Here is a 21,781-nt window from a genome sequence, read left to right as displayed (position 1 = left end):
GCTGAGTGGATTTTTCCGTGAGGGGGGGTTGTTAGTGAGTCCCAGGAGAAGTCTTCCCAGCCATTCTTCTTCTGGGAATTCTTCCTACCCCGGTGAGAGACCTAGTTCGCGCAGGCCTGGGGTCTCGCTCCCGAGGGCTACATCTCCTCATCTGCCCACACAGCGGCTCCCTGCTGAGGCTCCAGGGTTTCCCCAAGAAACCTCAAATTCATTCCGCGTGAGAGGGATAACTGAGCCAGGGCAAGGGCCAGGGTCTCCGTGCCTTCCTGTTTTTTCTCTTTCTTTCTTTCCTCTAGCAAAGCCCGGGGCTGAGGCTATGCGCGGAGAACCCAAGAGAGGCAGGATGAGGTGGGAGGACCGCCACCGATGGGACCGGCGCGCCAGGGGCGTGGGGATGGGGGCGACTTTTTCATGCCCCTGGGGAGGAAGAGGGGCTGGAGATGAGATAGGCAGAACTCAGGGACCGCTCAGTGGGAGGGCGGGCACCAGAAGGGGGTGGTGGCCAGAGAGGGAGGATGGGTGGGGGAGGGGGTATGTAGGAGTAGGGCAGAGCTGGGGATCCCAGAGGATCCTGAAGGGTTGCTGGGTTGAGAGCAGTGAAGTGGACAGGGGAACGGAAACGGGATGGGGGACGCCGGGTCCAAACGGGGGTGAGGAGCTTGGACCTGGCAGTTGGAGAGGGAGGTCCCGGACCGGTAGGAGTTGAGTTCCGGGGGTCTGAGCCCCAGGACAGGGCTCGCACGGTTCGCGGTGGGCCAGCGGCCAGACAGGCAGGACGCGCGGTACCCTGGGGCTGGCGGGTGCCGGGGAGGCCGGTGCGGGGCCCGCCGCCCCCCCCGGGGCCGGGCCGGGCCGGGGGCGGGGCCGGGCGGGGCCAGCGGCGCATTAGCGCCTTGTCAATTCGGCTGCTCAGACTTGCTCTGGCCTCAGCGTCCGCACCCAGCGACGTGCGGGCGGACCGGCCCGCGCCCTCCAGAGCCCCGCGATCCCCTTCGCCGCCGCCGCAGCTGCCGCCAGCCACGCACCCCCGGCAGCGCCGGCCCCATGCCCGCCGGCCGCCCGGGCCCCGCCGCCCAATCCGCGCGGCGGCCGCCGCTGCTGCCCCTGCTGTTGCTCTGCGTCTTCAGGGCGCCACGAGCCGGATCAGGAGCCCGTGAGTACCCTGCGTCCCGCTCCTCCTCTCCTGCCAGAGTGGAGAGCGGGCGCCCCGGGGGCAGCCGAGGGGGGAGGGGGCGCAGGCGCCACCTGGATGGCCCGGGAACAAAGAAAGGCGCCCCCGGCGCGGCCCTCGGGGCGCCCTCACCTGCGGGGCGCACGGAGCCACCGTACTCTGGTCTGAGGGTTCGGCTTCAGCCGCCGAGGCCTTCTTACCTGGGCAGCCTGGCCGAAGGAGGCTGGCCAGGCCCCCCGGGGGGCAAAGGACCACGGCCTGAGACCCTCTGCAAGCCGGGACGTAGCGGGCGCACGCGTCCGCTTCCGTGGACTGGGAACCGTGGAGACCGTGGGGCACCGCTCCCAGACGGGGGCGCACGCGGTTGGCGCTCTGGGTGCGGGCCCCCAGCGGCCTCCCCACCCCCAGGCGGAGGGATGAGTCCCGCGGGGAGGGCGGGGCTGGAAGGGGGCCGCTTTGGCCGCCTGGCGCGCGTCCCGAGGTCCCAAGGGACGTGTCTTTCCACCGGCTGGCGCCTCCCTCTCCCTGCAGAACCCCGCACTTCGGGGTCCGCGGTGTCCCCGCCACCGGCTGTGCTCAGAACCGTTCTCGGCCAGGGTGTGCTGGACTCAGTGTCTTCAGGGAGAAAAATCTTTGTGAGCTAGTGGGAAAGAGGGAGAAGAAGAGGGGCCAGTGAGTCCGGCACCATTGGCCCAGACATGTAGGGGGGAATCCACTGGAGAGTCACTGCCCAGCAGGCCAAGACCTCCACCCTTTGGAGAGCTCCTGGCTCAAGGACTCTCCAAGCCCCCCAAGCACACCTCCGCCAGGATACAGTCTCCACTTCCAATCCCGCTCTGGGACACACCCAGAGAGACACAAAGACTCACACTGGCTTGTGGCCCGTCACCCTCACCCTTAGACTCTGTGCACATTGCATCCCAGATGCACATTCGCACACCCTCGCGGGCACGCACATACACATTCCTTCCCTGACACACACACATTTGTGGTCACACACTCATTCCACAGGGGAGGCAACACAGAGGCACACATGCAGGCACAGCCTGCCGGGGACTTTCGCCACAACTCCATGCACCCTGTCCTGTCTAGGTGCAAGAGAGAGGCAGTCGGTGGAGCACACACTGCTCCTGGGCAGACTCATACTGTGCTGAGCTGTTTGCAGGCTCAATGGGGGACAATGAGCTCCTCTAAGAAAGTCGGGGTCTGGGCATCCTCTGGGTGCTGAAAACCCATTTTGCCCAAAGCACCTGGGCAGGTGAGGGGCTACGCCTGGTCCGTCCCTCAGGGTTCCTGATGGCTCTGCCAAGCGGTGGACAGTGCCTGTGAGTACCACCAGGAGCGCCAAGCTTTGTTTCTTAGCTCTAGAGCAGAAGGTGTGGGGAGGGGAGGTGTGTGTGTGTGTTTTTTTCCTTTAAGGGAGAAGAAATTAAATAAAAGATTCTCACACCTCGACAATATGTTTCTACTTACGGTGTGTCTTAGCACCTGACCAGCTTGCGGGTGGGTCGTAAAGTGTCTACAGGTACCAGTGGGACAGGAGATGGGGACCCCCGATGGGGACCCTGGGATGGAGGCCACCCTTCCGCCCTGCTTGCAGAGAATCTCACACTTTTCCCTTTTAAAACACGTGGTGTTCCTTTTTAATAACGGCAGTGGCTCCAGATTGGGAAAGGGAGAAAGAAAAAACTTTTAAAGGCCCCAAGTCCAATCTAGGGATCTGCTTTGGGGACCCCTCTTAACCAGGCCAACCCCCTCAACCCAAGGCACAGTTGGCTGTTTCCAGCTGCTCCTCCCCAGGCCTGGAATGTGTGCTTCCCTGTCTCCAGCACCTTGACACTGTCTGGAGGGAATGCGGAGCGGGCTGGCTCCCGCACCCCAGAGCTGAGAGAAGTTGTAATCCTAGTAGTTCCCTAAGTAAGATGGGGTGCTGGGCCTCATTAATTTCCCAAGCAGGTAGAACATATTTCTTCTCCCATTTTATGGAGTAGAAAACTGAGATTTGGAGAGAACTGCCCAGGTGCTCCAGCTGGGGTTGCAACCACATCCCAGGAGGAGAAAGCTGTGACTTTTACTGGTGGGTCTCAGGGGTAGGGGACTGGCTTGTCCAGGCTGGTGTGGCCTTGTCTCTCCACCCTCCGCTCCTCCTCCGGCCAGAGAAGGCAGCTGCAGCTGCTGGCAAGTGGGCTAGGCCAGCCCAGGCCAGGCAGGCGGGTGTGGCAGAGGGGCAGTGCCCCCCAGCCAGGACCCCCCAGAGAGCCCCTTCCTGGCCAGGCTATGGTGGCTGCTGGGGGGCAGGAGGAGTGTGACCCACCAGAGGAGGGCCTGGGGTTTAGACAGGCCTGGCCATGCCTTCCACTCTGCTGAGGGGGGGGCAGGCAGGAAGCAGTGGGTGGGCCTGGGCAGAGACGCTGGCACACCCGAGTTCATGCTGAAGGAATTCCGAGCTAGCGGGCGGCTGGCTGCCTAGGACCTCCAGGGCGGCCCCCTGGTCCCCCGCCCCCCTGGCCGCCCCCGCCTCCTCAGCTCTGGCCTGCTTAGCTGGTTCCTTCGCACGGACGCGGCAAGCCCTGGGCCAAGCCCCAAGTGCAACTGTGATCCCAGCCTCCACCAGTACAGCCCTAGAGCCAAGTTTGCCCCGGAAAATCGTTATGGCTGAGCCCAAGAACCATGTCCACCCCACTTCTCCCATCTGAGGCAGTGAAGGCCAGTGCAGGGCAGCTGCTGGCATTCAGGGTGCCTCCCTGGGGGGGCAGGATTGCCCTGTCCTTGGTTGCCGTCTCTACCCCTGCCCTCAACCAGTCACTTTTCACAATCACGTCTCACAGCAGTTTGAAGTTCTTTTAAATGAAAATAGAACCATCTCCCTCTGCTCAAAACAACCTCTCCTTACAGGTTGGGGAGGGTTCCTGCTGACCTCCCAGAACTCATTTCCTACCACTTCTGCCCCAGGACCTTTGCACTGCTACTGCCATTGCCATTGCTTGTACACTCCCTCCTAGATACTTTCACAGGTCTCAGCAGAAATGTCACCTCCAAGGCAGCTTCCCTGGCTAAGTTGCTGCCACTATCCCATCTCCCTCTGGCTCCTGCTTTATTGTCTCCTTACTTATATTTATTTGTTCTTTTTTCCTGCTGCTTCCTTGGATTTAAGGTCTGCAAGGGCAGGAATTTTTTGTGTTTTTGTCATCATTGGGATGTCTGCAGATTCCGGCACGCTGTAGGTGTTCTATGAATGAATGAATGAACAAAATAGTGGATGAGTCCTCACAAACCACTCTGGTTGGAAAGAGAGGCCTCTTCCCAGAGGTAAAGCCACTGGGTCAAGCTTCCACAGTGAGCTGGGGTCTTTCGCATAATCTTTTTTTTTTTTTTTTCTATAGAGTCAGAGTTTCACTTTATTGCCCTCAATAGAGTGCGGTGGCTCACACAGCTCACAGGCGATTCTCCTGCCTCAGCCTCCCCAGTAGCTGGGACTACAGGCGCCCGCCACAACGCCCGGCTATTTTTTTGTTGCAATTTGGCTGGGGCTGGGTTTGAACCCGCCACCCTCCGTATATGGGGCCGGCGCCCTGCTCACTGAGCCACAGGTGCCGCCTGAGCTGGGGTCTTTTGAATCCAGGTTAGCCTGGTTTAAAGATACCCCAAGAGGGCGGTGCCTGTGGCTCAAGGAGTAGGGCGCCGGTCCCATATGCTGGAGGTGGCGGGTTCAAACCCAGCCCCGGCCAAAAACCACAAAAAAAATAAATAAATAAAGATACCACAAGATTGTCCTTAGACGGTATTTCTACTCCCCTCACCCTAAAACAATCCGTGTGCTTGATGCTATGATGCCAACTTCCCAGATGGAGAAACTGAGACTGAGGCATCAAGAACTTGGATTGTGCATCCTTTTCTCCCTTTCTCCAGAAAAAGGAACCCTGGGCTGCCCTGATAGCTATAGGAAAGGAGGCACCAACAACAGGCATTCTCAAGGTCCCTATACCCAGCATCCAACTTGCACACAACCTAGTCATGGAAGTCTCTTCCCATCTGACCTTTCCAGTAGCCTAAGAGACAATTTTCCCATTCTCACTGTGCAGATTAGCAAAATTGAGTCTAGGGAAAGAGCAATAATGTGAAGACCCTTTCGATGGGAGTTGGGGCTTCCAACTGCCTTCAATTCCAGTGGCAGTTCAGAGTACAACTTTAGATGTCAACAAATCTGGACATAAATAGTTTGCCCTTCCCAAGGGAATTTGATCATTCAAAGCCTCAGTTTTTTAATCCATAAAATGAACAGGATTCAATGAGAAAATGTAGGCGAAGTCTTAGCCCAGGAAGAACTTGCAATTTTTTGTTTCTGATTTCCAAAAAACAAAAGAAAATGAAAAATAAAGAAAAAAGCAGAGTATGGTGTTTGTGAGAACTCTGTGCAAAGCAAGAGTCAACTTGGATCTGAATGGGTATTTGTGCCTGAGTTTTGTGACCACTCAGAGAATTTAGAGCAAGTCAGGAATGACATCGCTTGGAAGGATCTGAGTTGTAGAGTCAGAGATCTGGGGCTGATCGTGGCTTTGCCACCAGCTTTGGACTGGGCATCCGACCTAACCAGCCCTCAGTTTCCTTATCTGTAAAATGGGGGATCATGATAAACCATTCCTTCTCAGGACTGCTATGAACCCTGGAGGTCCTGGCATTGTGGGGGACTCAGCATGTCCCCACTCCAGGCCTGACAGGTCTTCCTCTTTGACCCCAGACACAGCTGTGATCAGCCCCCAGGATCCCACACTCCTCATCGGCTCTTCCTTGAAGGCCACATGTTCAGTGCTCGGGGACCCACCAGGGGCCACTGCCGAGGGTCTTTACTGGACTCTCAATGGGCGCCGCCTGGCCCCTGAGCTTTCCCGTGTGCTCAATGCCTCCACCCTAGCCCTCGCCCTCGTCAACCTCAATGGATCCAGGCAGCAGTCAGGGGACAACCTTGTGTGCCATGCCCGCGACGGTAGCATCTTGGCTGGCTCCTGCCTCTATGTTGGCTGTAAGTGGACCCCCGGGAGTGGCTGTTGGGCTCCCTCTGCAGAGGGGCATGAATCTTGAGCCTTGTGGCCTGGGGCTGAGCGGTGGGCACACTGGCACAGCTATAAGGGTCTCTGGGGTGAGAATGAGAGATTGGATGAGCTGGGATCTCAGCTCCCAGTGGCTTTACCATCCTCAAGAGAGCCTATTCAAGTGGCTGCTCACATCTCTGAGGATTGAGACTGCCCTTAACTCCCCCAAGGTAGGGACCCCTCTGCAGAGAGAGGTCCAGCACAGCTGGTCCAGCCCCTCAGCCTCTGCCCTCTACCCCTCTCCCAGTGCCCCCTGAGAAACCCTTTAACATCAGCTGCTGGTCCAAGAACATGAAGGACTTGACCTGCCGCTGGATGCCTGGGGCCCACGGGGAGACCTTCCTCCATACCAACTACTCCCTCAAGTACAAGCTGAGGTGGGTGGTGGCCCCAGAACAATCTGTATGATGCTGACTGTGTGACCTTAACTAATGCTGGTCCTCTCCGAGCCCCCATGTCTCTCTGTACCCTGGGACTGCCATGGTGAGGTCTAGGGGCCAAAAGGGACCCTCATGTGTCCGGAACCCCCTCTGCTCCCTGCAGGTGGTATGGGCAGGACAACACATGTGAGGAGTACCACACAGTGGGGCCTCACTCCTGCCACATCCCTAAGGACCTGGCCCTCTTTACACCCTATGAAATCTGGGTGGAGGCCACTAACCGCCTGGGCTCGGCGCGCTCTGATGTGCTTACACTGGACATCTTGGATGTGGGTGAGCCTCTGAGGGTATCCCAAAGGGCCCCCTGCATCTTGTCTGTTTTCCTGGGGTCTCACCTGCCCTCCTGGGAAGCTGGCTGCCACTCCAGGTCTGGCTCTGCTGGCTGGCCCAGTCTGGCCCTGCTGGTTGGCTGATGACATAAATTAGCTGGGCATCCATCCACTCATGAGTCTGTGGCCCTCTAAAACAGCCAAGATACCCCCACTCTGTTGAGAACACCTGGCCCGGCTGCCTCCCCCTCAGCAGCCCAGGTGTACTGGAGAGGGCCCTGGGGAGTAGAAAGGGGGCGCACAGGTTGGGAGGCATCCCTGGAAGCTGGGAGGCGCCCCAGGAAGCTGAGGCCTGGAGCTGGGGGTGGGGGGGGCTACAGGCTAGAGGCAGGAAATGGATGATCTGCAAGCAGAATTGGGCCTAATCTAATTAGGGTGTTTCTCAGCCCCAAGCAGGCCTGTGCCTTAACCCTTTCAGCCCCTCACCAAGGCCTCAGGGGAAAAAGCTGCCTGCCTTGCTGCCCAGGAGCCCTCAGAAACATCCCAGCCCCCCTACATTGTACCCCTGTACCCCTCTTCTTCACACCCTGAAGCTGCCATGGGCAAGTTCTAAGCTTCAGTTGTCCCCTTGCATCCAGCAAAGTTTCACATCAAGGATTTTGGTAAAGTGGGAATGAACTGGGGTTTGGGGTTGGCAGGGGGCAGAGGGTGCTTCTCAGAGGGCTGGTGGTTTGACAGCCCTCTGGCCTCTTGGGCATGATAATAATACCATCATCAGCCAGGCAGTGTCTGCTTTCACATATTCTCTTGAAGATGGGATTATGTTTCTCCCATCACAGATAATGTGATAACAGCTAATATTGAGTGCTTAGTGCTGAGTGTTCCCCAAATATTATTTCATATAATCCAACAGTCCTAGAGGTAGAAGCTGATGGAGGGAAAAAGAGGCAGGTGCCACCTAAGCCACATGTGCTGCACCATGCTACTGGGGAATTGAACCCAGGCACTCAAGATCCCAGCCAGGTCTTAGTAGACACTACCACCCCCACCCCCACCCAGTGACCAGACTCCACTCCGCCCCACAGTGACCACGGACCCCCCTCCTGATGTGCATGTGAGCCGCGTCGGGGGCCTGGAGGACCAGCTGAGTGTGCGCTGGGTCTCGCCACCTGCCCTCAAGGATTTCCTCTTTCAAGCCAAGTACCAGATTCGCTATCGTGTGGAGGACAGTGTGGACTGGAAGGTGCCCGCCCCTTCCCCAGCCCTGGTCCTGCCCCTGGCCCTGCCCTCTGACCCTCCCCTATCTGCCCAGGTGGTGGACGATGTGAGCAACCAGACCTCTTGCCGCCTGGCTGGCCTGAAACCAGGTACTGTCTACTTTGTGCAAGTACGCTGCAACCCCTTCGGCATCTATGGCTCCAAGAAAGCTGGAATCTGGAGTGAGTGGAGCCACCCAACGGCTGCATCCACTCCCCGCAGTGGTGAGCACCCCAACAGGGATGGGCAGTCCAGGGGCCAGTCCCAAACTAGCCTGAGCCTGTGTTTCCTTGTTTTCTCCAAGAGAGGAGAGGTCTCAAACTGGTGGCCTCCAGGGCCATATGTGGCCCCTGGATCTACTTACTTTGGCTTGTCATTTGAAAAGAAAAGGTATGACCTACTTGCAGAAAATTAAAAACAGGAAGTTTTTATACAAATACCCTTAGAAAAATTAATCATCTAGAAAATGTAACAAGACATAGCCTTTGTGCCTTACTGCCAGAGGTGACTGCTTTCAAGAACCCTCACTTTCCATTTGTCCATCCCCACCTGGCCTGCTTTGCTCACTTAAACTCCCTTCTCAGCCTCTGAGAGTGGCTTTGAGAACCTTACTTCCTAGGATGATGGGCTGCTAGCTCTCTCTCTGCAGGACTCAGTTTCCTCTTCTGATCAAGGTGGGGGGTTGGGAATGGGGTTTCTCTGAGCCTACAGACTTCCATTCTTTTCCTTTGTGAAATGAAATGAACTCTTTACTTGGATTATCTGGCCTCACTTTCCCCATCTGGAAAATCAGGACAAAAATCACACTTGCATCAGGTTATTGTGAGTGTTGGATGACATAATTAGTGACAAGTGCCCACATAGTGGGTGCCACCTAACTTTTTCAGGCAGTACCATTCTGCACTACCTCCACCCCATAGTTTCACTGCAATAGAGGCCCCTTTTGCTCAGGTGAGGGACACTGGAACCTCAAGAGGTCACACAGGGATCTGAACTCAGTTCACTGGAAGTCCAAGCCCAAGCCCATGGGATGATGGGGTAACTGAGGCCCAGAGAGGGTCTCAGAGCCAGGGAAGGGTACAGGCAGGCTCCAGCCAGCTCTCCAGTCCCTATCCAGGGCCCCTCCAGGTTCAGGGATGGGCGGGAGTAAGAACAGCTGGGCGGAGCCTGAGCCTTGGCCCCTGCTTGTGCCCAGCACCTGCGATTCTTGCACAGGAGCCAACAGGCGGCTGCATCCACTGGGGAGGATAGGGAGGCCAGGGGAGGCCGGTAGGGGCGGCGGGGGCCGTGCTGTGCCAGGGCCTGTCAGCGGGTCCCTAGCTTTATTTATGACGTGAGGCCGATGTCCTTATCCGTCGGCCTGCTTGGGGCTGGCTGCAGCCGCAGCTGGGCCAACAGGCAGGCCTCCCACCTGGCCCTCTGGGTCCACTCCCTGTCCTCCCCCAGCTTATGCTCCCAGGCCCAAGCTGGGGACTATCCCCTGGGATCTTCTTGCACTCTGTCTCTCTCCATCTCCCTCTGTCACTCTTCTCATTTTTCTCGGTCTCTTTGGCCCTATGTCTCCAGGGTCTGTCTCACCCTACTCAGGCCTTTCTACATCTGTGGTCCCTCTGATCTCTAAGCAGTCTCCCTTTGCTTTCGCCCTCTTTGCATCTCTCTATCTCTCCCTGTCTCCATCTCTTCTCTGCCTCTCTCTCTCATCACTGTCTCTTTTTCCCTTTCTCTCTTTTGCAGCCCCCAGTTCTGTCTGTCACTGTCTCACCCCTCCAGCCCTGGCCCCTCTTCTCTTCTCCTCCCCCCTTCCAAGCACACCTGGCCCAGGCTACAGGAATCAGATTCCTAGGGAAGTTGTAGAAAAGAAAATCCTTCCTTCCCCCGCCCCCCACCTCCCCCGGGGTGCAACTGGGCGGCTGTGTAGGGCCGCGGAGAGGAACAGGTCCCTGGAGGTGCCGGAGGGGAACATGGTCCCGCCACTACAGGGCCCTCCCGCTTCTGTCTGTGTGCGCCCCCTGCCGGGTGTGCCCTGACATTGCCGTCCCGCCCACTACCAGAGCGCCCGGGCCCGGGCGGCGGAACGTGCGAGCCGCGGGGCGGCGAACCGAGCTCGGGGCCGGTGCGGCGCGAGCTCAAGCAGTTCCTGGGCTGGCTCAAGAAGCACGCATATTGCTCGAACCTCAGCTTCCGTCTCTACGACCAGTGGCGAGCCTGGATGCAGAAGTCGCACAAGACCCGCAACCAGGTAGGAAGGAGGGTCCCGCGGACGTGGGGGTGGGTGGCTGGAGGAAATTGGGTGGGGACCGGGAGCTGGGGGTACAAGCAACGGAGGGGGAAGAAAGCAGGCTGGGGAGACAGCCCCCACGATACCTCCTCATTTCTTCCAAGCACAGGACGAGGGGATCCTGCTCTCGGGCAGACGGAGCACGTCGAGAGGTAAGGAAGGGGGACAGGGTGGGGAGGTGGGCAGGGAGCAAGATGAAGACTCATTCTACTAGCTGCAGGCCTGGTGCCCCACTGACCAGCCTTAGAGTCGCTGAGATGCAATCCCTCCTCCTGTTTATATTCATCAACATTTACTTGGCACTTACTGTATGGCTGACTTGGTAGCCTTTACCCTAAGAGCTTCCAATCCCCTGAAAATTGACAGTAGAATCTCATCCTGAGGAATGGATGAATATGCAATTAGCATGTATGAGCACCTACTGCATACTAGCCCTATGACAGGTACTTTTATCTGCAGAACAGCCCATGGGAAGGTCAGATAGTCTCACTTCTCAGATGGGAAAGCCAAGACCCAGAGAGGGGCAGTATCCTATCCAAGATAGTTAAAACTGGTGGGGACAGGACCTGAACTGGGGCTTCAGTGGTTCTGTGGTGCTGACACCTCCCAGGCTCCCTGCTTAGCTTGGCTTCCCCTTTGCCTACAGGTCCTGCCAGATAAGCTTTAGGCCACCTTCCCTGCCACGTGGAGACCCAGGGATGGAACCCAAACTGGGGCCACCTCTGTACCCTCACTCCAGGGTGCCTGAGCACCCTCAGCAGGAGCTGGGGCAGGCACTCTTGAGTTTTGACAGCCACAACAGCTCTGAGCCCCATGTGAGGCCACCTCTGGGTGCACCCTAGCGTGTGGTGGGGTGTGCATGAGGGTTGGTTGAGCAGTCCAGAACCCTTGCTGGGGCTGGGGGTGAAAAGGAGTCATTATTCCCCCAACCAAGGGTCCTTCTAAAAGAGTCTTTTAAAATAAAATGAGCTATTTAAGTGCTCTGATCGTGAAGGTGAGTTTGGGGCTGGATCTACCTGGAGTGAGAGCTGAGAGGCTTGGGGGATGCACGAGGCATCCTAATAACCCTTTGGGATTGGAGTCTCTGGGTCCCAGGATTTCAGACTCTCTCTCCAGGATTGTTCATGACTGGTTCTGAATCCCTTGGAAGGTGTGATTTAAAGCATCAGAGTTTTGGTGAGGGTGGGACTCTTTCCCATGCATCATCCCTGGCTCTTTTGGGTCCCCTCCCCCCAGGCACACTGGTCTGCTAGCACCCCAGGACACAAAGATGGTGGAACAGCTGTAGAGGAAAAGTTCTTTATTGTGGGAGGTGCTCAACTGGCAGAAAGTCGCCAGTCCAGTGGGACATGACCCTGGCCAGCTGGTGGTCAGGGCTGGTCTAGGCACCATTCATCCGATTTCCTATCTCCCTCTGGTACATCCTTGGGGAACCACCATCATTCAGCAGATTCTGCATCAAACCTGAGGTCCTGGAGAACCTCGCTGATCGCCTCCATGGTTTTAATTACCCTATAAGAGCAGATGAGAACTATAAATAAAGCTACTCAGGAGGCTGAGGCAAGAGAATCGCCTAAGCCCAAGAGCTGGAGGTTGCTGTGAGCTGTGACACCATAGCACACTAATGAGGGCAACAAAGTAAGACTCTCTAAAAAAAAACCTAGCCGGGCGTTGTGGCTGGCGCCTGTAGTCCCAGCTACTCTGGAGGCTGAGGCAAGAGAATCGCTTAAGCCCAGGAGTTGGAGGTTGCTGTGAGCTGTGTGAGGCCACAGCACTCTACCGAGGGCCATAAAGTGAGACTCTTCTCTACAAAAAAAAAAAAACCCAGATGGGGTGAGTTAGCAGTTCTGAGGAGGCTGCACGGGCCACAGGCCTCCCTGCCTGCTGTCAAAGTGCCACAAAGCCCTAGTAGCAGGAATGACCATTTGGGTGCTTAGGAGAAGTGGTGGCCCCATGAGGCAGAGTGGAGTGTGTGCCATCAGGAGGTTATGAAATGTAAATGTGACACAAGGCAAGAGTATGGGTGCATGAGTATGTGTGCTTGAGGGTATAGGTCAGGAATGTGCAGGCCTGTCACCAGTGAGGCATGGGTGACCATGTCCTAACACGGTCATGTCCCAGCAGTTTCTGATGTGAAATCACAAAGCTGTCCCCCACCTGGGGAATGTTTATGTTTATGGGACACCAGATGAGGGCGTCTTAAGGATTGTATGCAAGCCCATGGTGTTTGCTCTGCTGGCCTGGTCTGACCTTGCTAGCCCTGGGGCAAAGCAGGCTGGGGTGAGTGCCTGAGGGTGCACATGCGAATTCTAGCATGTCCCAGCAGCTGGCAGCAGTGCTCACTTCATCTTCAGCTGGTGTGTCTGTACAGTGTCCTCTTGCCCTGCCAGCTCAGGCATCCCCATCAGCTGCAGCAGAGCGACCTGGTGGGGGAATGGGCAACCCAAACATTGTCAAAATGGACAGAAGCCACTCCATGCCCTCCCATAGTGTTCAGGAAGGAAAAGGCAATAAGGCACCAAGGCAGTAAAGAAGTAGAGCTACAGCCAATGCGGTACCTCACACCTGTAATCCTAACACTGGATTGGGACCAAGGCAGGCAGATTACTTTGATCTCAGGAATTCCAGATCACCCTGAGAAAGACAGAGAGCCCGTCTCTACTAAACATAGAAAAAATAGCTGGGGGCCATGGTGGGCACCTGTAGACCCAGCTACTCCAGAGGCTGAGGCAAGAGGATCGCTTGAGCCCAAGTTTGAGGTTGCTGTGAGCTATGACATCACAGTACTCTACCCACAGTGACAGTGAGACTGTCTCAAAACAAAAGCAGTAGAGCCACGAGGGGCGGAGTTTCGTGCAGGACCCGGCAGAGGTCCTCAAACTTTTTAAACAGTGGGCCAGTTCACTGTCCCTAAGACTGTTGGAGGGCCGGACTAGAGTTAAAAAAAAGAAACTATGAAGAAATTCTTGTGCACACTGCACATATCTTATTTTGAAGTAAAAAACCAAAAACGGGAACAAATACAATCACACCGCCTCATGTGGCCCACGGGCAGTAGTTTGAGAATCCCTGGCTCCCGCGGAAGGGAGGGGCCGACTCAGCAGACCAGAGTTGGGCGTGCTGTTTGATGTAGGCATGTCCTGGAAAAGGTAGTGAAGGTTTGACCGTGGAACGACAGCAGGGGTGGGGTAGGCGGAGCTTCAAAGTCTCAAGGATAGGGCAAGATATTGTAACCTCAGGGTGTAAACAGACCAAATATTTAGGATGGGGTTGAGGTCAGGCAGGGGGTCGTGCACGGTAGTTCGAGACCAAAGCAGTGTGGGTGGAGCTTCACAGTGAGCCGACCCCTCCGCGACCAGGATTGGCAGCACGGGCAGAATAGGCGGGGCATTAGAATCCTGCGGTGGAATCGGTCAAGAACCTAGGCTGTGATAGAGGGGCACTCAGGAGGGGGCGTGGCCGGAGAATCCCTGCTCCCTCTATTGGCAGGAGGTTGAAAGGGGAAACCTAACTTAGCACTCTGGGAGGCCAAGGCGGGTGGATAGCCTTAACTCAGAGAAGATGCAGACCAGCCTGAGCAAATATAAACCTCCATCTCTACTAAAAATAGAAAAACTATCTAGGCCTTGTGGCTGGCGCCTGTGGTCCCAGCTGCTCCGGAGGCTGAGGCAAGAGGATCGTTTGAGCCCTAGAGTTTGAGGTTGCTGTGACCTATGATGACGCCATGGCCTTCAACCTAGGGCGAAGGAGTGAGACTCTCTCAAAAAACAAAAACAAACAAAAAAAAGAAAGAAAGAAAAAAAAGACCTGATGGAGTGTTGTGGGGGCGGGGTCTGGGCTTCTAGAATGGAGTTTAGGCAGGTCTATGGTACAGTGAGCGTGTCCTAGGACTAAGAATAAAACATGGAATAAAATTGGGAAAGGACAGGAGAGGGCAGGGCTGAAAATTCCCCAAGGGAAGGCTTAGTGGAGGACTGAGGTGGGGCAGGAAGGGGTCTGAGTGTGGGACAGCGAGGCTCAGTGGGTGGAGCAGGCCATGGTCTGACAGACACATGGTGAGAACAGGTCGTGGCCTCACCGTAGCCAGGCGTGTCTGCTCCAGCTGTTGCAGGCTGCGGACGTGGCTAGCGAGCAGCGGTTGTGCACGAGGCCCAGCTAGCTCTGCTTCCACCGCCAGTACCTCCTGGGAGGCGGCGGTGAAGGCCTGGGTCACCTCGTGCACGGTGTTCCGGTAGCTCGGGAAGTCGTAGCAAGGGCCGCTGCGCAGATAATGGAGGTGGCCTCTGCCGTAGATTGGGGTTCTGGGACGGCGCCCCCAGATTTTCCGGCCTTGCACCCCTAAGACTACCTGAAAGGCTCCCAGTCCCCAGACTCTACAGAGTGGAGGTCTGGCATCGAAGCCGCTTGCTTCCTGACTCGTGCAGAGGAACCCGAGACAGACCTATTCTGCGCTTTGTAAGGAGAGAGAAGCCACACAAAGTGGGCCATCGGGTAGCGGGGACTCGCTTTGGGTCTTTTCTTAGGAAAGTGAGAATCTGGTCTTCCTCCCTTGCTCCCTCCAACCCCCAGCAATCCTTGCCCCACATCCGACACTGCGCTGCTCAAGAACTTTAGCCTCGGGTGGCGCCTGTGGCTCAAGGAGTAGGGCGCTGGTCCCATATGCCGGAGGTGGCGGGTTCAAACGCAGCCCCGGCCAAAAACCACAAAAAAAAAAAAAAAAAAAAAAAAAAAGAACTTTAGCCTCGCCCCGGACATGCACACCCTGGGAACCCGCCAGGAGCTGAACCAAATGCCCCCAAATGCCCCCTATGGGTTCCAGCTCTGGCACTCACTGCTCCAGTCGGCGGAAGACCTCCGCGCGCTCAGCTTGCAGCTGGTGGATGCGCTGCACCAGAGTCCCGATAGGGGCATCTTTCTGTTGGGGAGGGGGGCACGGCTGGGGAATGAAGCCAACGCTCCTCGGTCTGCTCTGCCCACCCCGCGCCCGTCCTCACTCGTGCCCAGGCTTACCCAGGGCCACGCCAGATCCTCCCGCCCGGGGTCTTCGGTGGCCGCCGCGACACCAGACGCCGCAAGGACTACCGACTCCGCCAGGGTTTCAGTGGTGATCATGACTGCGCAGCTTGGTCTACACTCCGGAGCAGGCCCTTCCGCTGCGCCCGCTGCCCCCTGCAGGCCTGGAGGTCTACGGTCCCCAGACTGCGGCCAGGTAGCCCGGAATCCCGGAGAAGGGGAGATGGCCCGCTACACAAACCCTCCACTCGTCCTCCTTGTTTTCGTACAGCGCCCCCCTACTATACTGTGTTTTCATGAATGTGGGACTTCCAACTTTCAACACATCAAAGCTGTTGGTCTCTGGTTCTGTAAGGGCGAATCTCAAAATTGACAGGAACGGGTATCTGAGCACAGGTTCCGATGTTGTGTAAGTCGGAGACCCAACCAATTAGTTTAACAAAGATTCGGGGCAGTGCCTGTGCCTCAGTGAGTAGGGCGCCGGCCCCATATGCCGAGGGTGGCGGGTTCAAACCCAGCCCCGGCCAAACTGCAACAAAAAAATAGCCGGGCATTGTGGCGGGTGCCTGTAGTCCCAGCTACTCGGGAGGCTGAGGCAAGAGAATCGCGTAAGCCCAAGAGTTAGAGGTTGCTGTGAGCCGTGTAACGCCCCAGTACTCTACCGAGGGCAGTACAGTGAGACTCTGTCTCTACAAAAAAAAAAAAAAAAAAAAAAGATTCGATGGCTTTCCAGATAATTACAGGGATGAAAAAATAATTCAGGGGAAGGTGTTAACTGCCCATAATAAGTGAGCTGCACTGGTTATCTTGTGAAACGGGCAAGGTGGGTGTCTCCGCCAGGGCGTCCTTTTTAAGTACTCAATCTAGCTTTCTGCTGTGAGAATAGCTGTGCTACAATGGGCTTTGCAAACCTTCCTCCAGGGGCACACAGGGTGGAGCAGAAAGATGGCAGTGGCCAGGCCAAAAAGGGACCTGGTTGAGGTACCGGGTGAGACACCAGCCTTTAGGTGACACTCTGGGAAGAAAAAGGACTAGGCTGCTCTCAGCATTGGCCATATATTGGCTCACTTAGAGGCCCAACCAAAACTAAACAGCAAATAGACCCTGACCACCCAACACGAAGAAGCATCACTTCAGAATTCACACAATGGCTCATGCTTTGTAATCCTATCACTCTGGAAGACTGATGCAGGATTGCTTGAGCTCAGGCATTGGAGACCACCCAGAGCAAGAGTGAGACCCCTTCTCTACTAAAAATAGAAAAGCTAGCCGGGTGCCTTTAGTCTCAGCTAATCCAGAAACTCAGGCGAGAGGATCACTTGAGCCCAGGAGTTTGAGGTTGCTATGAGCTATGCCACCATGGCACTTCCACCAGGGCAACAGAGACTGTGTCTCCAAAAAACAAAACCCCAAACAGCCTGGATGCCCATAGCTCAGTGGTCAGGGTGCTGGCCACATGCTCCAGGGCTGGTGGATTCGAACCCAGTCTGGGCCTGCTAAACAAAAAAATAGCTGGGCATTGTGGTGGGCGCCTATAGTCCCAGCTACTAGGGAGGCTGAGGCAAGAGGATCACTTGAGTCCAAGAGTTGGAGGTTGCTGTGAGCTATGATGCAAAGGCACTCTACCAAGGGTGACAAAGACGTCTCAATTAAAAAGAAAAGAAAAGAAACCCCCAAAGAACAGAACATCCCAATACTAAAGTGTGCCACTGAGACTGACAACACTGGTCTCAGGAGCTTATGTTTGGTCAAACAGAACTAGTGTTTTATACTTTCTACCACCCATACTTGAACACCCATACTTTACAGGTTACAGTGCCTGACTAGATCCCTAGCCAATGACATCCCTAACCCTGAGTCCCACCAGTTCCAGAACTGGGGTCTTTACTCCCATATTAAAGATCACAAAATCCAGATCCAGGAGACTTCACTAGTAGATTCAGATTGAAACCGGCTCACCGGGCAGCGCCTGTGGCTTAGTGAGTAGGGCGCCAGCCCCATATGCCGAGGGTGGTGGGTTCAAACCCAGCCCCGGCCAAACCACAACCAAAAAAAAATAGCTGGGTATTGTGGCGGGCGCCTATAGTCCCAGCTGCTCCGGAGGCTGAGGCAGGAGAATCGTGTAGGCCCAAAAGTTAGAGGTTGCTGTGAGCTGTGTGACGTCATGGCACTCTACCCGAGGAGGTACAGTGAGACTCTGTCTCAAAAAAAAAAAAAAACAAAAACAAAAAACAAACAAAAAGAAACGAAACTGGCTCACCATTGGGTTCCGACAAGCCCTGTCACAGATCTGTAGGGTAGGAACCACTGGCCTGTTCTACATCTAGAAGACCCCAAGGGTGACACAGAATTGAGTGTTGAGTAGTCCCTAAGGGGATGTCCACTCTGAGTCACCTCCTTGGACAAACCAGCCACGTGGACACCTGTTACTGCTCCAGTCAATGAAAGGGTAACTTTATTGAGGCTCCAGGGCCATGGGGATTGGGCAGGAGGCTGCCCTGTGGAGAAAGGGCCTTATTTGACCTTCTTCTTGGGGCGCAGATTGTTGGTGTGGCCACACTTTTTCTTGCGGCAGTTGACAGCACGGGGGTGCAAGCGAGCATAACATCTGTGCAGGGACAGGAAGAGCTGGTGAGGATGTCCACTGACCCCCTGCCTAGGCCAGGCTCCCCAGCCTCCCAAATCTGGGCACACATACTTGCGGCAGATCATCTTGTCGCAGTTGTACTTCTGGGCAAGCTGGCGGAGGGAAGGTTCAATGATGCCACCTCTCAGACGAAGCACCAGGTGCAGGGTAGACTCTGTGGGACAAAGCCAGAGGGAAAGGGCTGAGCCCAGTACTTCAGTGGCAGGGCAGGGCCCTCCAGACTAGTGTTTCCTAAGTGTGACAGGAATACTGTATCAGGATCCCCTGAATGTTCTGCATGCAGATAGGCACCAGGCACAGGTAGGCCTGCCCTACACAACCTTCATTTCAGCATTTACACCAAGTCCTAGGGAGTCTTAAGCCTAATATGTCAATTGTGGTGCCCACCTAAGTTTCCCAGAACAGAAGTCAATTTCTTTTTTTTTTTTAATTCTTTATTTTATTATTTTTTGTAGAGACAGGGTCTCACACCACCCTCAGTAGAGTGCCGTGACATCACAGGACTCACAGCAACTTCCATCTCTTTTTTTCTTTTTTTGTAGAGACAGAGTCTCACTGTACTGCCCTTGGTAGTGCCGTGGTGTCACACGGCTCACAGCAACCTCTAGCTCTTGAGCTTACGCGATTCTCCTGCCTCAGCCTCCCGAGCAGCTGGGACTACAGGCGCCCGCCACAACGCCCGGCTATTTTTTTGTTGCAGTTTGGCCGGGGCTGGGTTTGAACCCGCCACCCTCGGCATATGGGGCCGGCGCCCTCCCCAGAAGGCAATTTCTAAGTGGTGCAGGTAAGGTAAGATATGAAAGTCTTGTTACTCCAACGAGTGACAATGATTCCCTTTATGGCAATAATAGCAATCTCCACTATCGAATTTTAAAACAAAATACAAGTCATTATAAAAATAAGTGAGGGCGGTGCCTATGGCTCAGTGAGTAGGGCGCCAGCCCCAATATACCGAGGGGGCTGGGTTCAAACCCTGCCTCAGCCAAACTGCAACAACAACAAAAAAATAGCTGGGCATTGTGGTGGGTGCCTGTAGACCCAGCTACTCAGAAGGCTGAGGCAAGAGAATCGCCTAAGCCCAAAAGCTGGAGGTTGCTGTGAGCTGTGTGACGCCAGGGAATCTACCATGGGCGATAAAGTGAGACTATCTTTAAAAAAAAAAAAAAAAAAAAAAAAATATATATATATATATATAAAAATAAGTGAGCATGAGAAGCTAACATGTATGGAAATATAGGCGAACATCAGATGCCTTTCAGTAACAAAAAAATCTTATAAAGCAGGACTCCGCGCCCCATCTGAGCCTCACCTTAACCCCCCACTCACCCATCCACTACCTTGAGGCCATCAACACTCCATCCCCCTGTCCATTGACCCCACCCACAGCACCTTTCTGGATGTTGTAATCTGAAAGAGTGCGGCCATCCTCAAGCTGTTTGCCTGCAAATATCAGACGCTGCTGGTCAGGTGGAATGCCTGTGGAGAGAAAGGTAAGTTCAGTTACTGAGACTCTGCCAAGTGTTATTACTAGCAATGGCAAGGCCTCCCTCTAGGGGTGCTCCAGCACTATACTCCAACGTCTCAAAATGCAAACTGAGAAAGAGAACAAGCGTTCTTCCCACTGTTACATATAAGTGTGGGTAAAGCTAAGGTATATTCAAACTCAGCACCATCCTCCAAAGCACAGAGGGGCCCCTGGGCCCAAAGGGGCTCCCAGTAGGCAGACAGAATCTCCAGACTCAGCCCAACTCACCCTCCTTATCTTGGATTTTGGCTTTGACATTCTCGATGGTGTCACTGGGCTCGACCTCAAGGGTGATGGTCTTGCCCGTCAGGGTCTTCACAAAGATCTGCATCTCTGTGTCTGCTGGGGGAAGGAGGGTGGGATGAAGTGTTAAGTGCTGCATGCTTAAATGGAACAAGCTCTGTGCCTGTACTGACCAAAACCATGGGCACCTCAGTGCTTGCCTTCTTTCCACTCCTCCAAGCCTGCTCTTCTGGGCTTGTCTTCCCACACACCCTGGCCTACAGCCTATTTATGTTCTGTAACTAAGGATTACATTTCCATTCTGGACTGTTGCACAAGTGTTTTCATAGAAACAAGGACTGTGATTATCCCCTTTAAGTTTAGCACAGGAGGGCCTCATTAATATATGCCATTGGAATACTAACTACCTTAGGGCACCATCATGCCGGGCACATCTTTCTTGAACTCTATCCCATCACCCCTGCCCCAGTAAGCTTCTGGCTTACTACAAAGGTTGCCCTTGCTGCCAGTCTGGAAGGGAATCCAGGCTCAATAGCCACCTTCCCACCCGCCCCCAACACACACACACACACACACACACACACATTCTCCCTCCTCTCCAAGTTCCTCTCCTAACTCCAAACTGGGACAGCTAACACTCTTTAGCTCCCTCCTCAGTTACGCCAAACTCTCTATACCCCACCTTTTGCATTTGCTCCAACCCACAAACGAATGATGGCTAACACGCAGTATCTACCAACCATGTGCCACGTACATGCTTACACACAGCATTTCACTTAAAAATAAACAAAGAAAAATCTACAAGACGGATGCTCTACCAATCCCTCCTTGGTTGAATGTAGAAAAGGAGGCAAATACCAAGACCTAGCTCGAGAAACTTAGTACTTCAACCAAAGAGATTTGAGTAGTGTTTGGCACAAACTTAACGCTATACGCTTAATATCCGTCCTCCATTAATACGCATCGGCCCAAGAGGACCTATTTCCGCCCAAAAGCCTGGTAAGGTCGCTAAGGCCAGCGGAGAGGGCAGGCCCCTTTCCAAAGCCGTGTTCACCTCCTGGGCCCCAGCCTGGGCTCGGAGTCTCGACTTCACGCGCTCCGCTCCATCACCCGCCAAGACTAACCCACACGGGCAGGCTCAGGCACCCCCTCCGCCGCCCTGGCCCCTGCAGCCCGCCACCCGCCCTCAGTCCAGCGCCAACCCGCGCGGCCGCAGCCACCGACCAGCTCGGTCGCCTCGTTGAAAAGAAAAAGGGCGACAGAACCGGAAACCGTCGATTCCCTGATGAAAGCGCCTGCGCACGTACGCCACAATTGGCGCCACGCCCCGGCCCCCCGCCCCTAACCCCGCCCTACCGCCATCTTGGGTGCTGGCGAATGAGGCCGCAGCGCATGTGAGCGAGCACCGCCGAGTGTTAGTCCGGTCCACCTAGTCACGTGGGGAGCCAGCCACACATCTCCAAGTGTTCCGACCTCTTGTCTGCTTAGAGGCCGCTCTGGGAATACTTGAACAGAGAAGAATAAACCAAAGGCTTAAGCAGAGGGTCTGCGGGTCTAGGAGCAGGGAAGGTAGGAGACCGATGAGAGCCACCGGAGACGCCTAACACCTGGGGTTATTACAAAGTTCTCTGGCCGTTATGCACGAGTTGCTTTCAAAGCATGTACTGAAGCAGGAAGAGCAGGTGGGACTGGTGCATTCGCCCAGCAAAAGGTAATGGGACCTGGGTTCTGTTTTGAAATAGGACCAAGACTAATGGGTAGTTTAAAAAGTGCTCGTCGTGGGAAATAGGGAAGGAATGAGAAATCACCTATGAGTTTGGCAGGGCGCTTATTTCCTTGAATGTTTAC

At 55.2% G+C, this 21,781-nt stretch overlaps 3 protein-coding genes across 14 annotated transcripts; 1 reads left to right on the top strand and 2 right to left on the bottom strand.

Annotated features, from left to right (window-relative positions):
* The first annotated feature begins 741 nt into the window (after positions 1 to 741).
* CRLF1 (cytokine receptor like factor 1) lies at positions 742 to 11,486 on the top strand. Of its 4 annotated transcripts, none has more exons than XM_053582340.1 (9): positions 742 to 1,153; positions 5,910 to 6,191; positions 6,509 to 6,638; positions 6,805 to 6,974; positions 8,056 to 8,213; positions 8,283 to 8,451; positions 10,279 to 10,466; positions 10,615 to 10,657; positions 11,152 to 11,486. In XM_053582340.1, the coding sequence occupies exons 1-9, from the start codon at positions 1,045 to 1,047 to the stop codon at positions 11,163 to 11,165; spliced, it is 1,263 nt and encodes a 420-aa protein (XP_053438315.1). In that variant the 5' UTR covers positions 742 to 1,044; the 3' UTR covers positions 11,166 to 11,486. The 4 variants fall into 4 exon arrangements, with proteins under 4 accessions (XP_053438315.1, XP_053438314.1, XP_053438312.1 ...); XM_053582339.1 differs by having other exon boundaries at positions 891 to 1,153; positions 10,610 to 10,657; XM_053582337.1 differs by lacking the exon at positions 742 to 1,153 and having other exon boundaries at positions 4,916 to 6,191; positions 10,610 to 10,657.
* A 304-nt stretch (positions 11,487 to 11,790) lies between these two features.
* REX1BD (required for excision 1-B domain containing) lies at positions 11,791 to 15,840 on the bottom strand. 6 transcript variants are annotated; one of them, XR_008378683.1, is made up of 6 exons: positions 15,516 to 15,840; positions 15,338 to 15,420; positions 14,584 to 14,788; positions 13,758 to 13,926; positions 12,849 to 13,645; positions 11,949 to 12,017 (listed from the first exon to the last, which is right to left on the bottom strand). XR_008378683.1 is itself a non-coding variant. In XM_053582376.1 (5 exons), the coding sequence occupies exons 1-5, from the start codon at positions 15,615 to 15,617 to the stop codon at positions 11,945 to 11,947; spliced, it is 543 nt and encodes a 180-aa protein (XP_053438351.1). In that variant the 5' UTR covers positions 15,618 to 15,822; the 3' UTR covers positions 11,791 to 11,944. The 6 variants fall into 6 exon arrangements, 2 of the variants coding, with proteins under 2 accessions (XP_053438351.1, XP_053438352.1); XR_008378684.1 differs by having other exon boundaries at positions 11,959 to 12,017; positions 12,849 to 12,928; positions 15,516 to 15,834; XR_008378682.1 differs by having other exon boundaries at positions 11,963 to 12,017; positions 12,849 to 12,928; positions 13,071 to 13,926; positions 15,516 to 15,831.
* Positions 15,841 to 17,947: 2,107 nt separating this feature from the next.
* On the bottom strand, positions 17,948 to 21,190 carry UBA52 (ubiquitin A-52 residue ribosomal protein fusion product 1). Of its 4 annotated transcripts, none has more exons than XM_053582384.1 (5): positions 21,136 to 21,190; positions 19,919 to 20,032; positions 19,555 to 19,641; positions 18,217 to 18,319; positions 17,948 to 18,126 (listed from the first exon to the last, which is right to left on the bottom strand). In XM_053582384.1, the coding sequence occupies exons 2-5, from the start codon at positions 20,019 to 20,021 to the stop codon at positions 18,033 to 18,035; spliced, it is 387 nt and encodes a 128-aa protein (XP_053438359.1). In that variant the 5' UTR covers positions 20,022 to 20,032; positions 21,136 to 21,190; the 3' UTR covers positions 17,948 to 18,032. The 4 variants fall into 4 exon arrangements, with proteins under 4 accessions (XP_053438359.1, XP_053438357.1, XP_053438356.1 ...); XM_053582382.1 differs by having other exon boundaries at positions 19,919 to 20,029; positions 21,136 to 21,182; XM_053582381.1 differs by lacking the exon at positions 21,136 to 21,190 and adding an exon at positions 20,988 to 21,129.
* Positions 21,191 to 21,781: the final 591 nt, after the last annotated feature.

Source organism: Nycticebus coucang, chromosome 3 (assembly GCF_027406575.1).
Source record: "Nycticebus coucang isolate mNycCou1 chromosome 3, mNycCou1.pri, whole genome shotgun sequence".
Taxonomy (NCBI): Eukaryota; Metazoa; Chordata; class Mammalia; order Primates; family Lorisidae; genus Nycticebus; species Nycticebus coucang.
Note: the sequence above shows the minus strand (reverse complement) of the source record. Positions and strands in the feature narration are given on the sequence as shown.

Excerpts from the sequence above, each read along its gene's own strand:
- REX1BD (XM_053582376.1), bottom strand. The coding sequence starts at position 15,617 with ATGATCACCACTGAAACCCTGGCGGAGTCGGTAGTCCTTGCGGCGTCT. Across the intron at positions 14,789-15,337 it reads GTCTTCCGCCGACTGGAGCA|AGGCCACCTCCATTATCTGC; the intron begins GTGAGTGCCAGA and ends AATCTACGGCAG. Across the intron at positions 12,018-12,848 it reads ACACACCAGCTGAAGATGAA|GGTAATTAAAACCATGGAGG; the intron begins GTGAGCACTGCT and ends CTGCTCTTATAG.
- CRLF1 (XM_053582337.1), top strand. The coding sequence starts at position 5,789 with ATGGGGGATCATGATAAACCATTCCTTCTCAGGACTGCTATGAACCCT. Across the intron at positions 8,452-10,278 it reads TGCATCCACTCCCCGCAGTG|AGCGCCCGGGCCCGGGCGGC; the intron begins GTGAGCACCCCA and ends GCCCACTACCAG. Across the intron at positions 10,467-10,609 it reads CGCACAAGACCCGCAACCAG|CACAGGACGAGGGGATCCTG; the intron begins GTAGGAAGGAGG and ends ATTTCTTCCAAG.
- UBA52 (XM_053582384.1), bottom strand. The coding sequence starts at position 20,021 with ATGCAGATCTTTGTGAAGACCCTGACGGGCAAGACCATCACCCTTGAG. Across the intron at positions 19,642-19,918 it reads CAAAATCCAAGATAAGGAGG|GCATTCCACCTGACCAGCAG; the intron begins GTGAGTTGGGCT and ends TTCTCTCCACAG. Across the intron at positions 18,320-19,554 it reads AGATTACAACATCCAGAAAG|AGTCTACCCTGCACCTGGTG; the intron begins GTGCTGTGGGTG and ends TTTGTCCCACAG.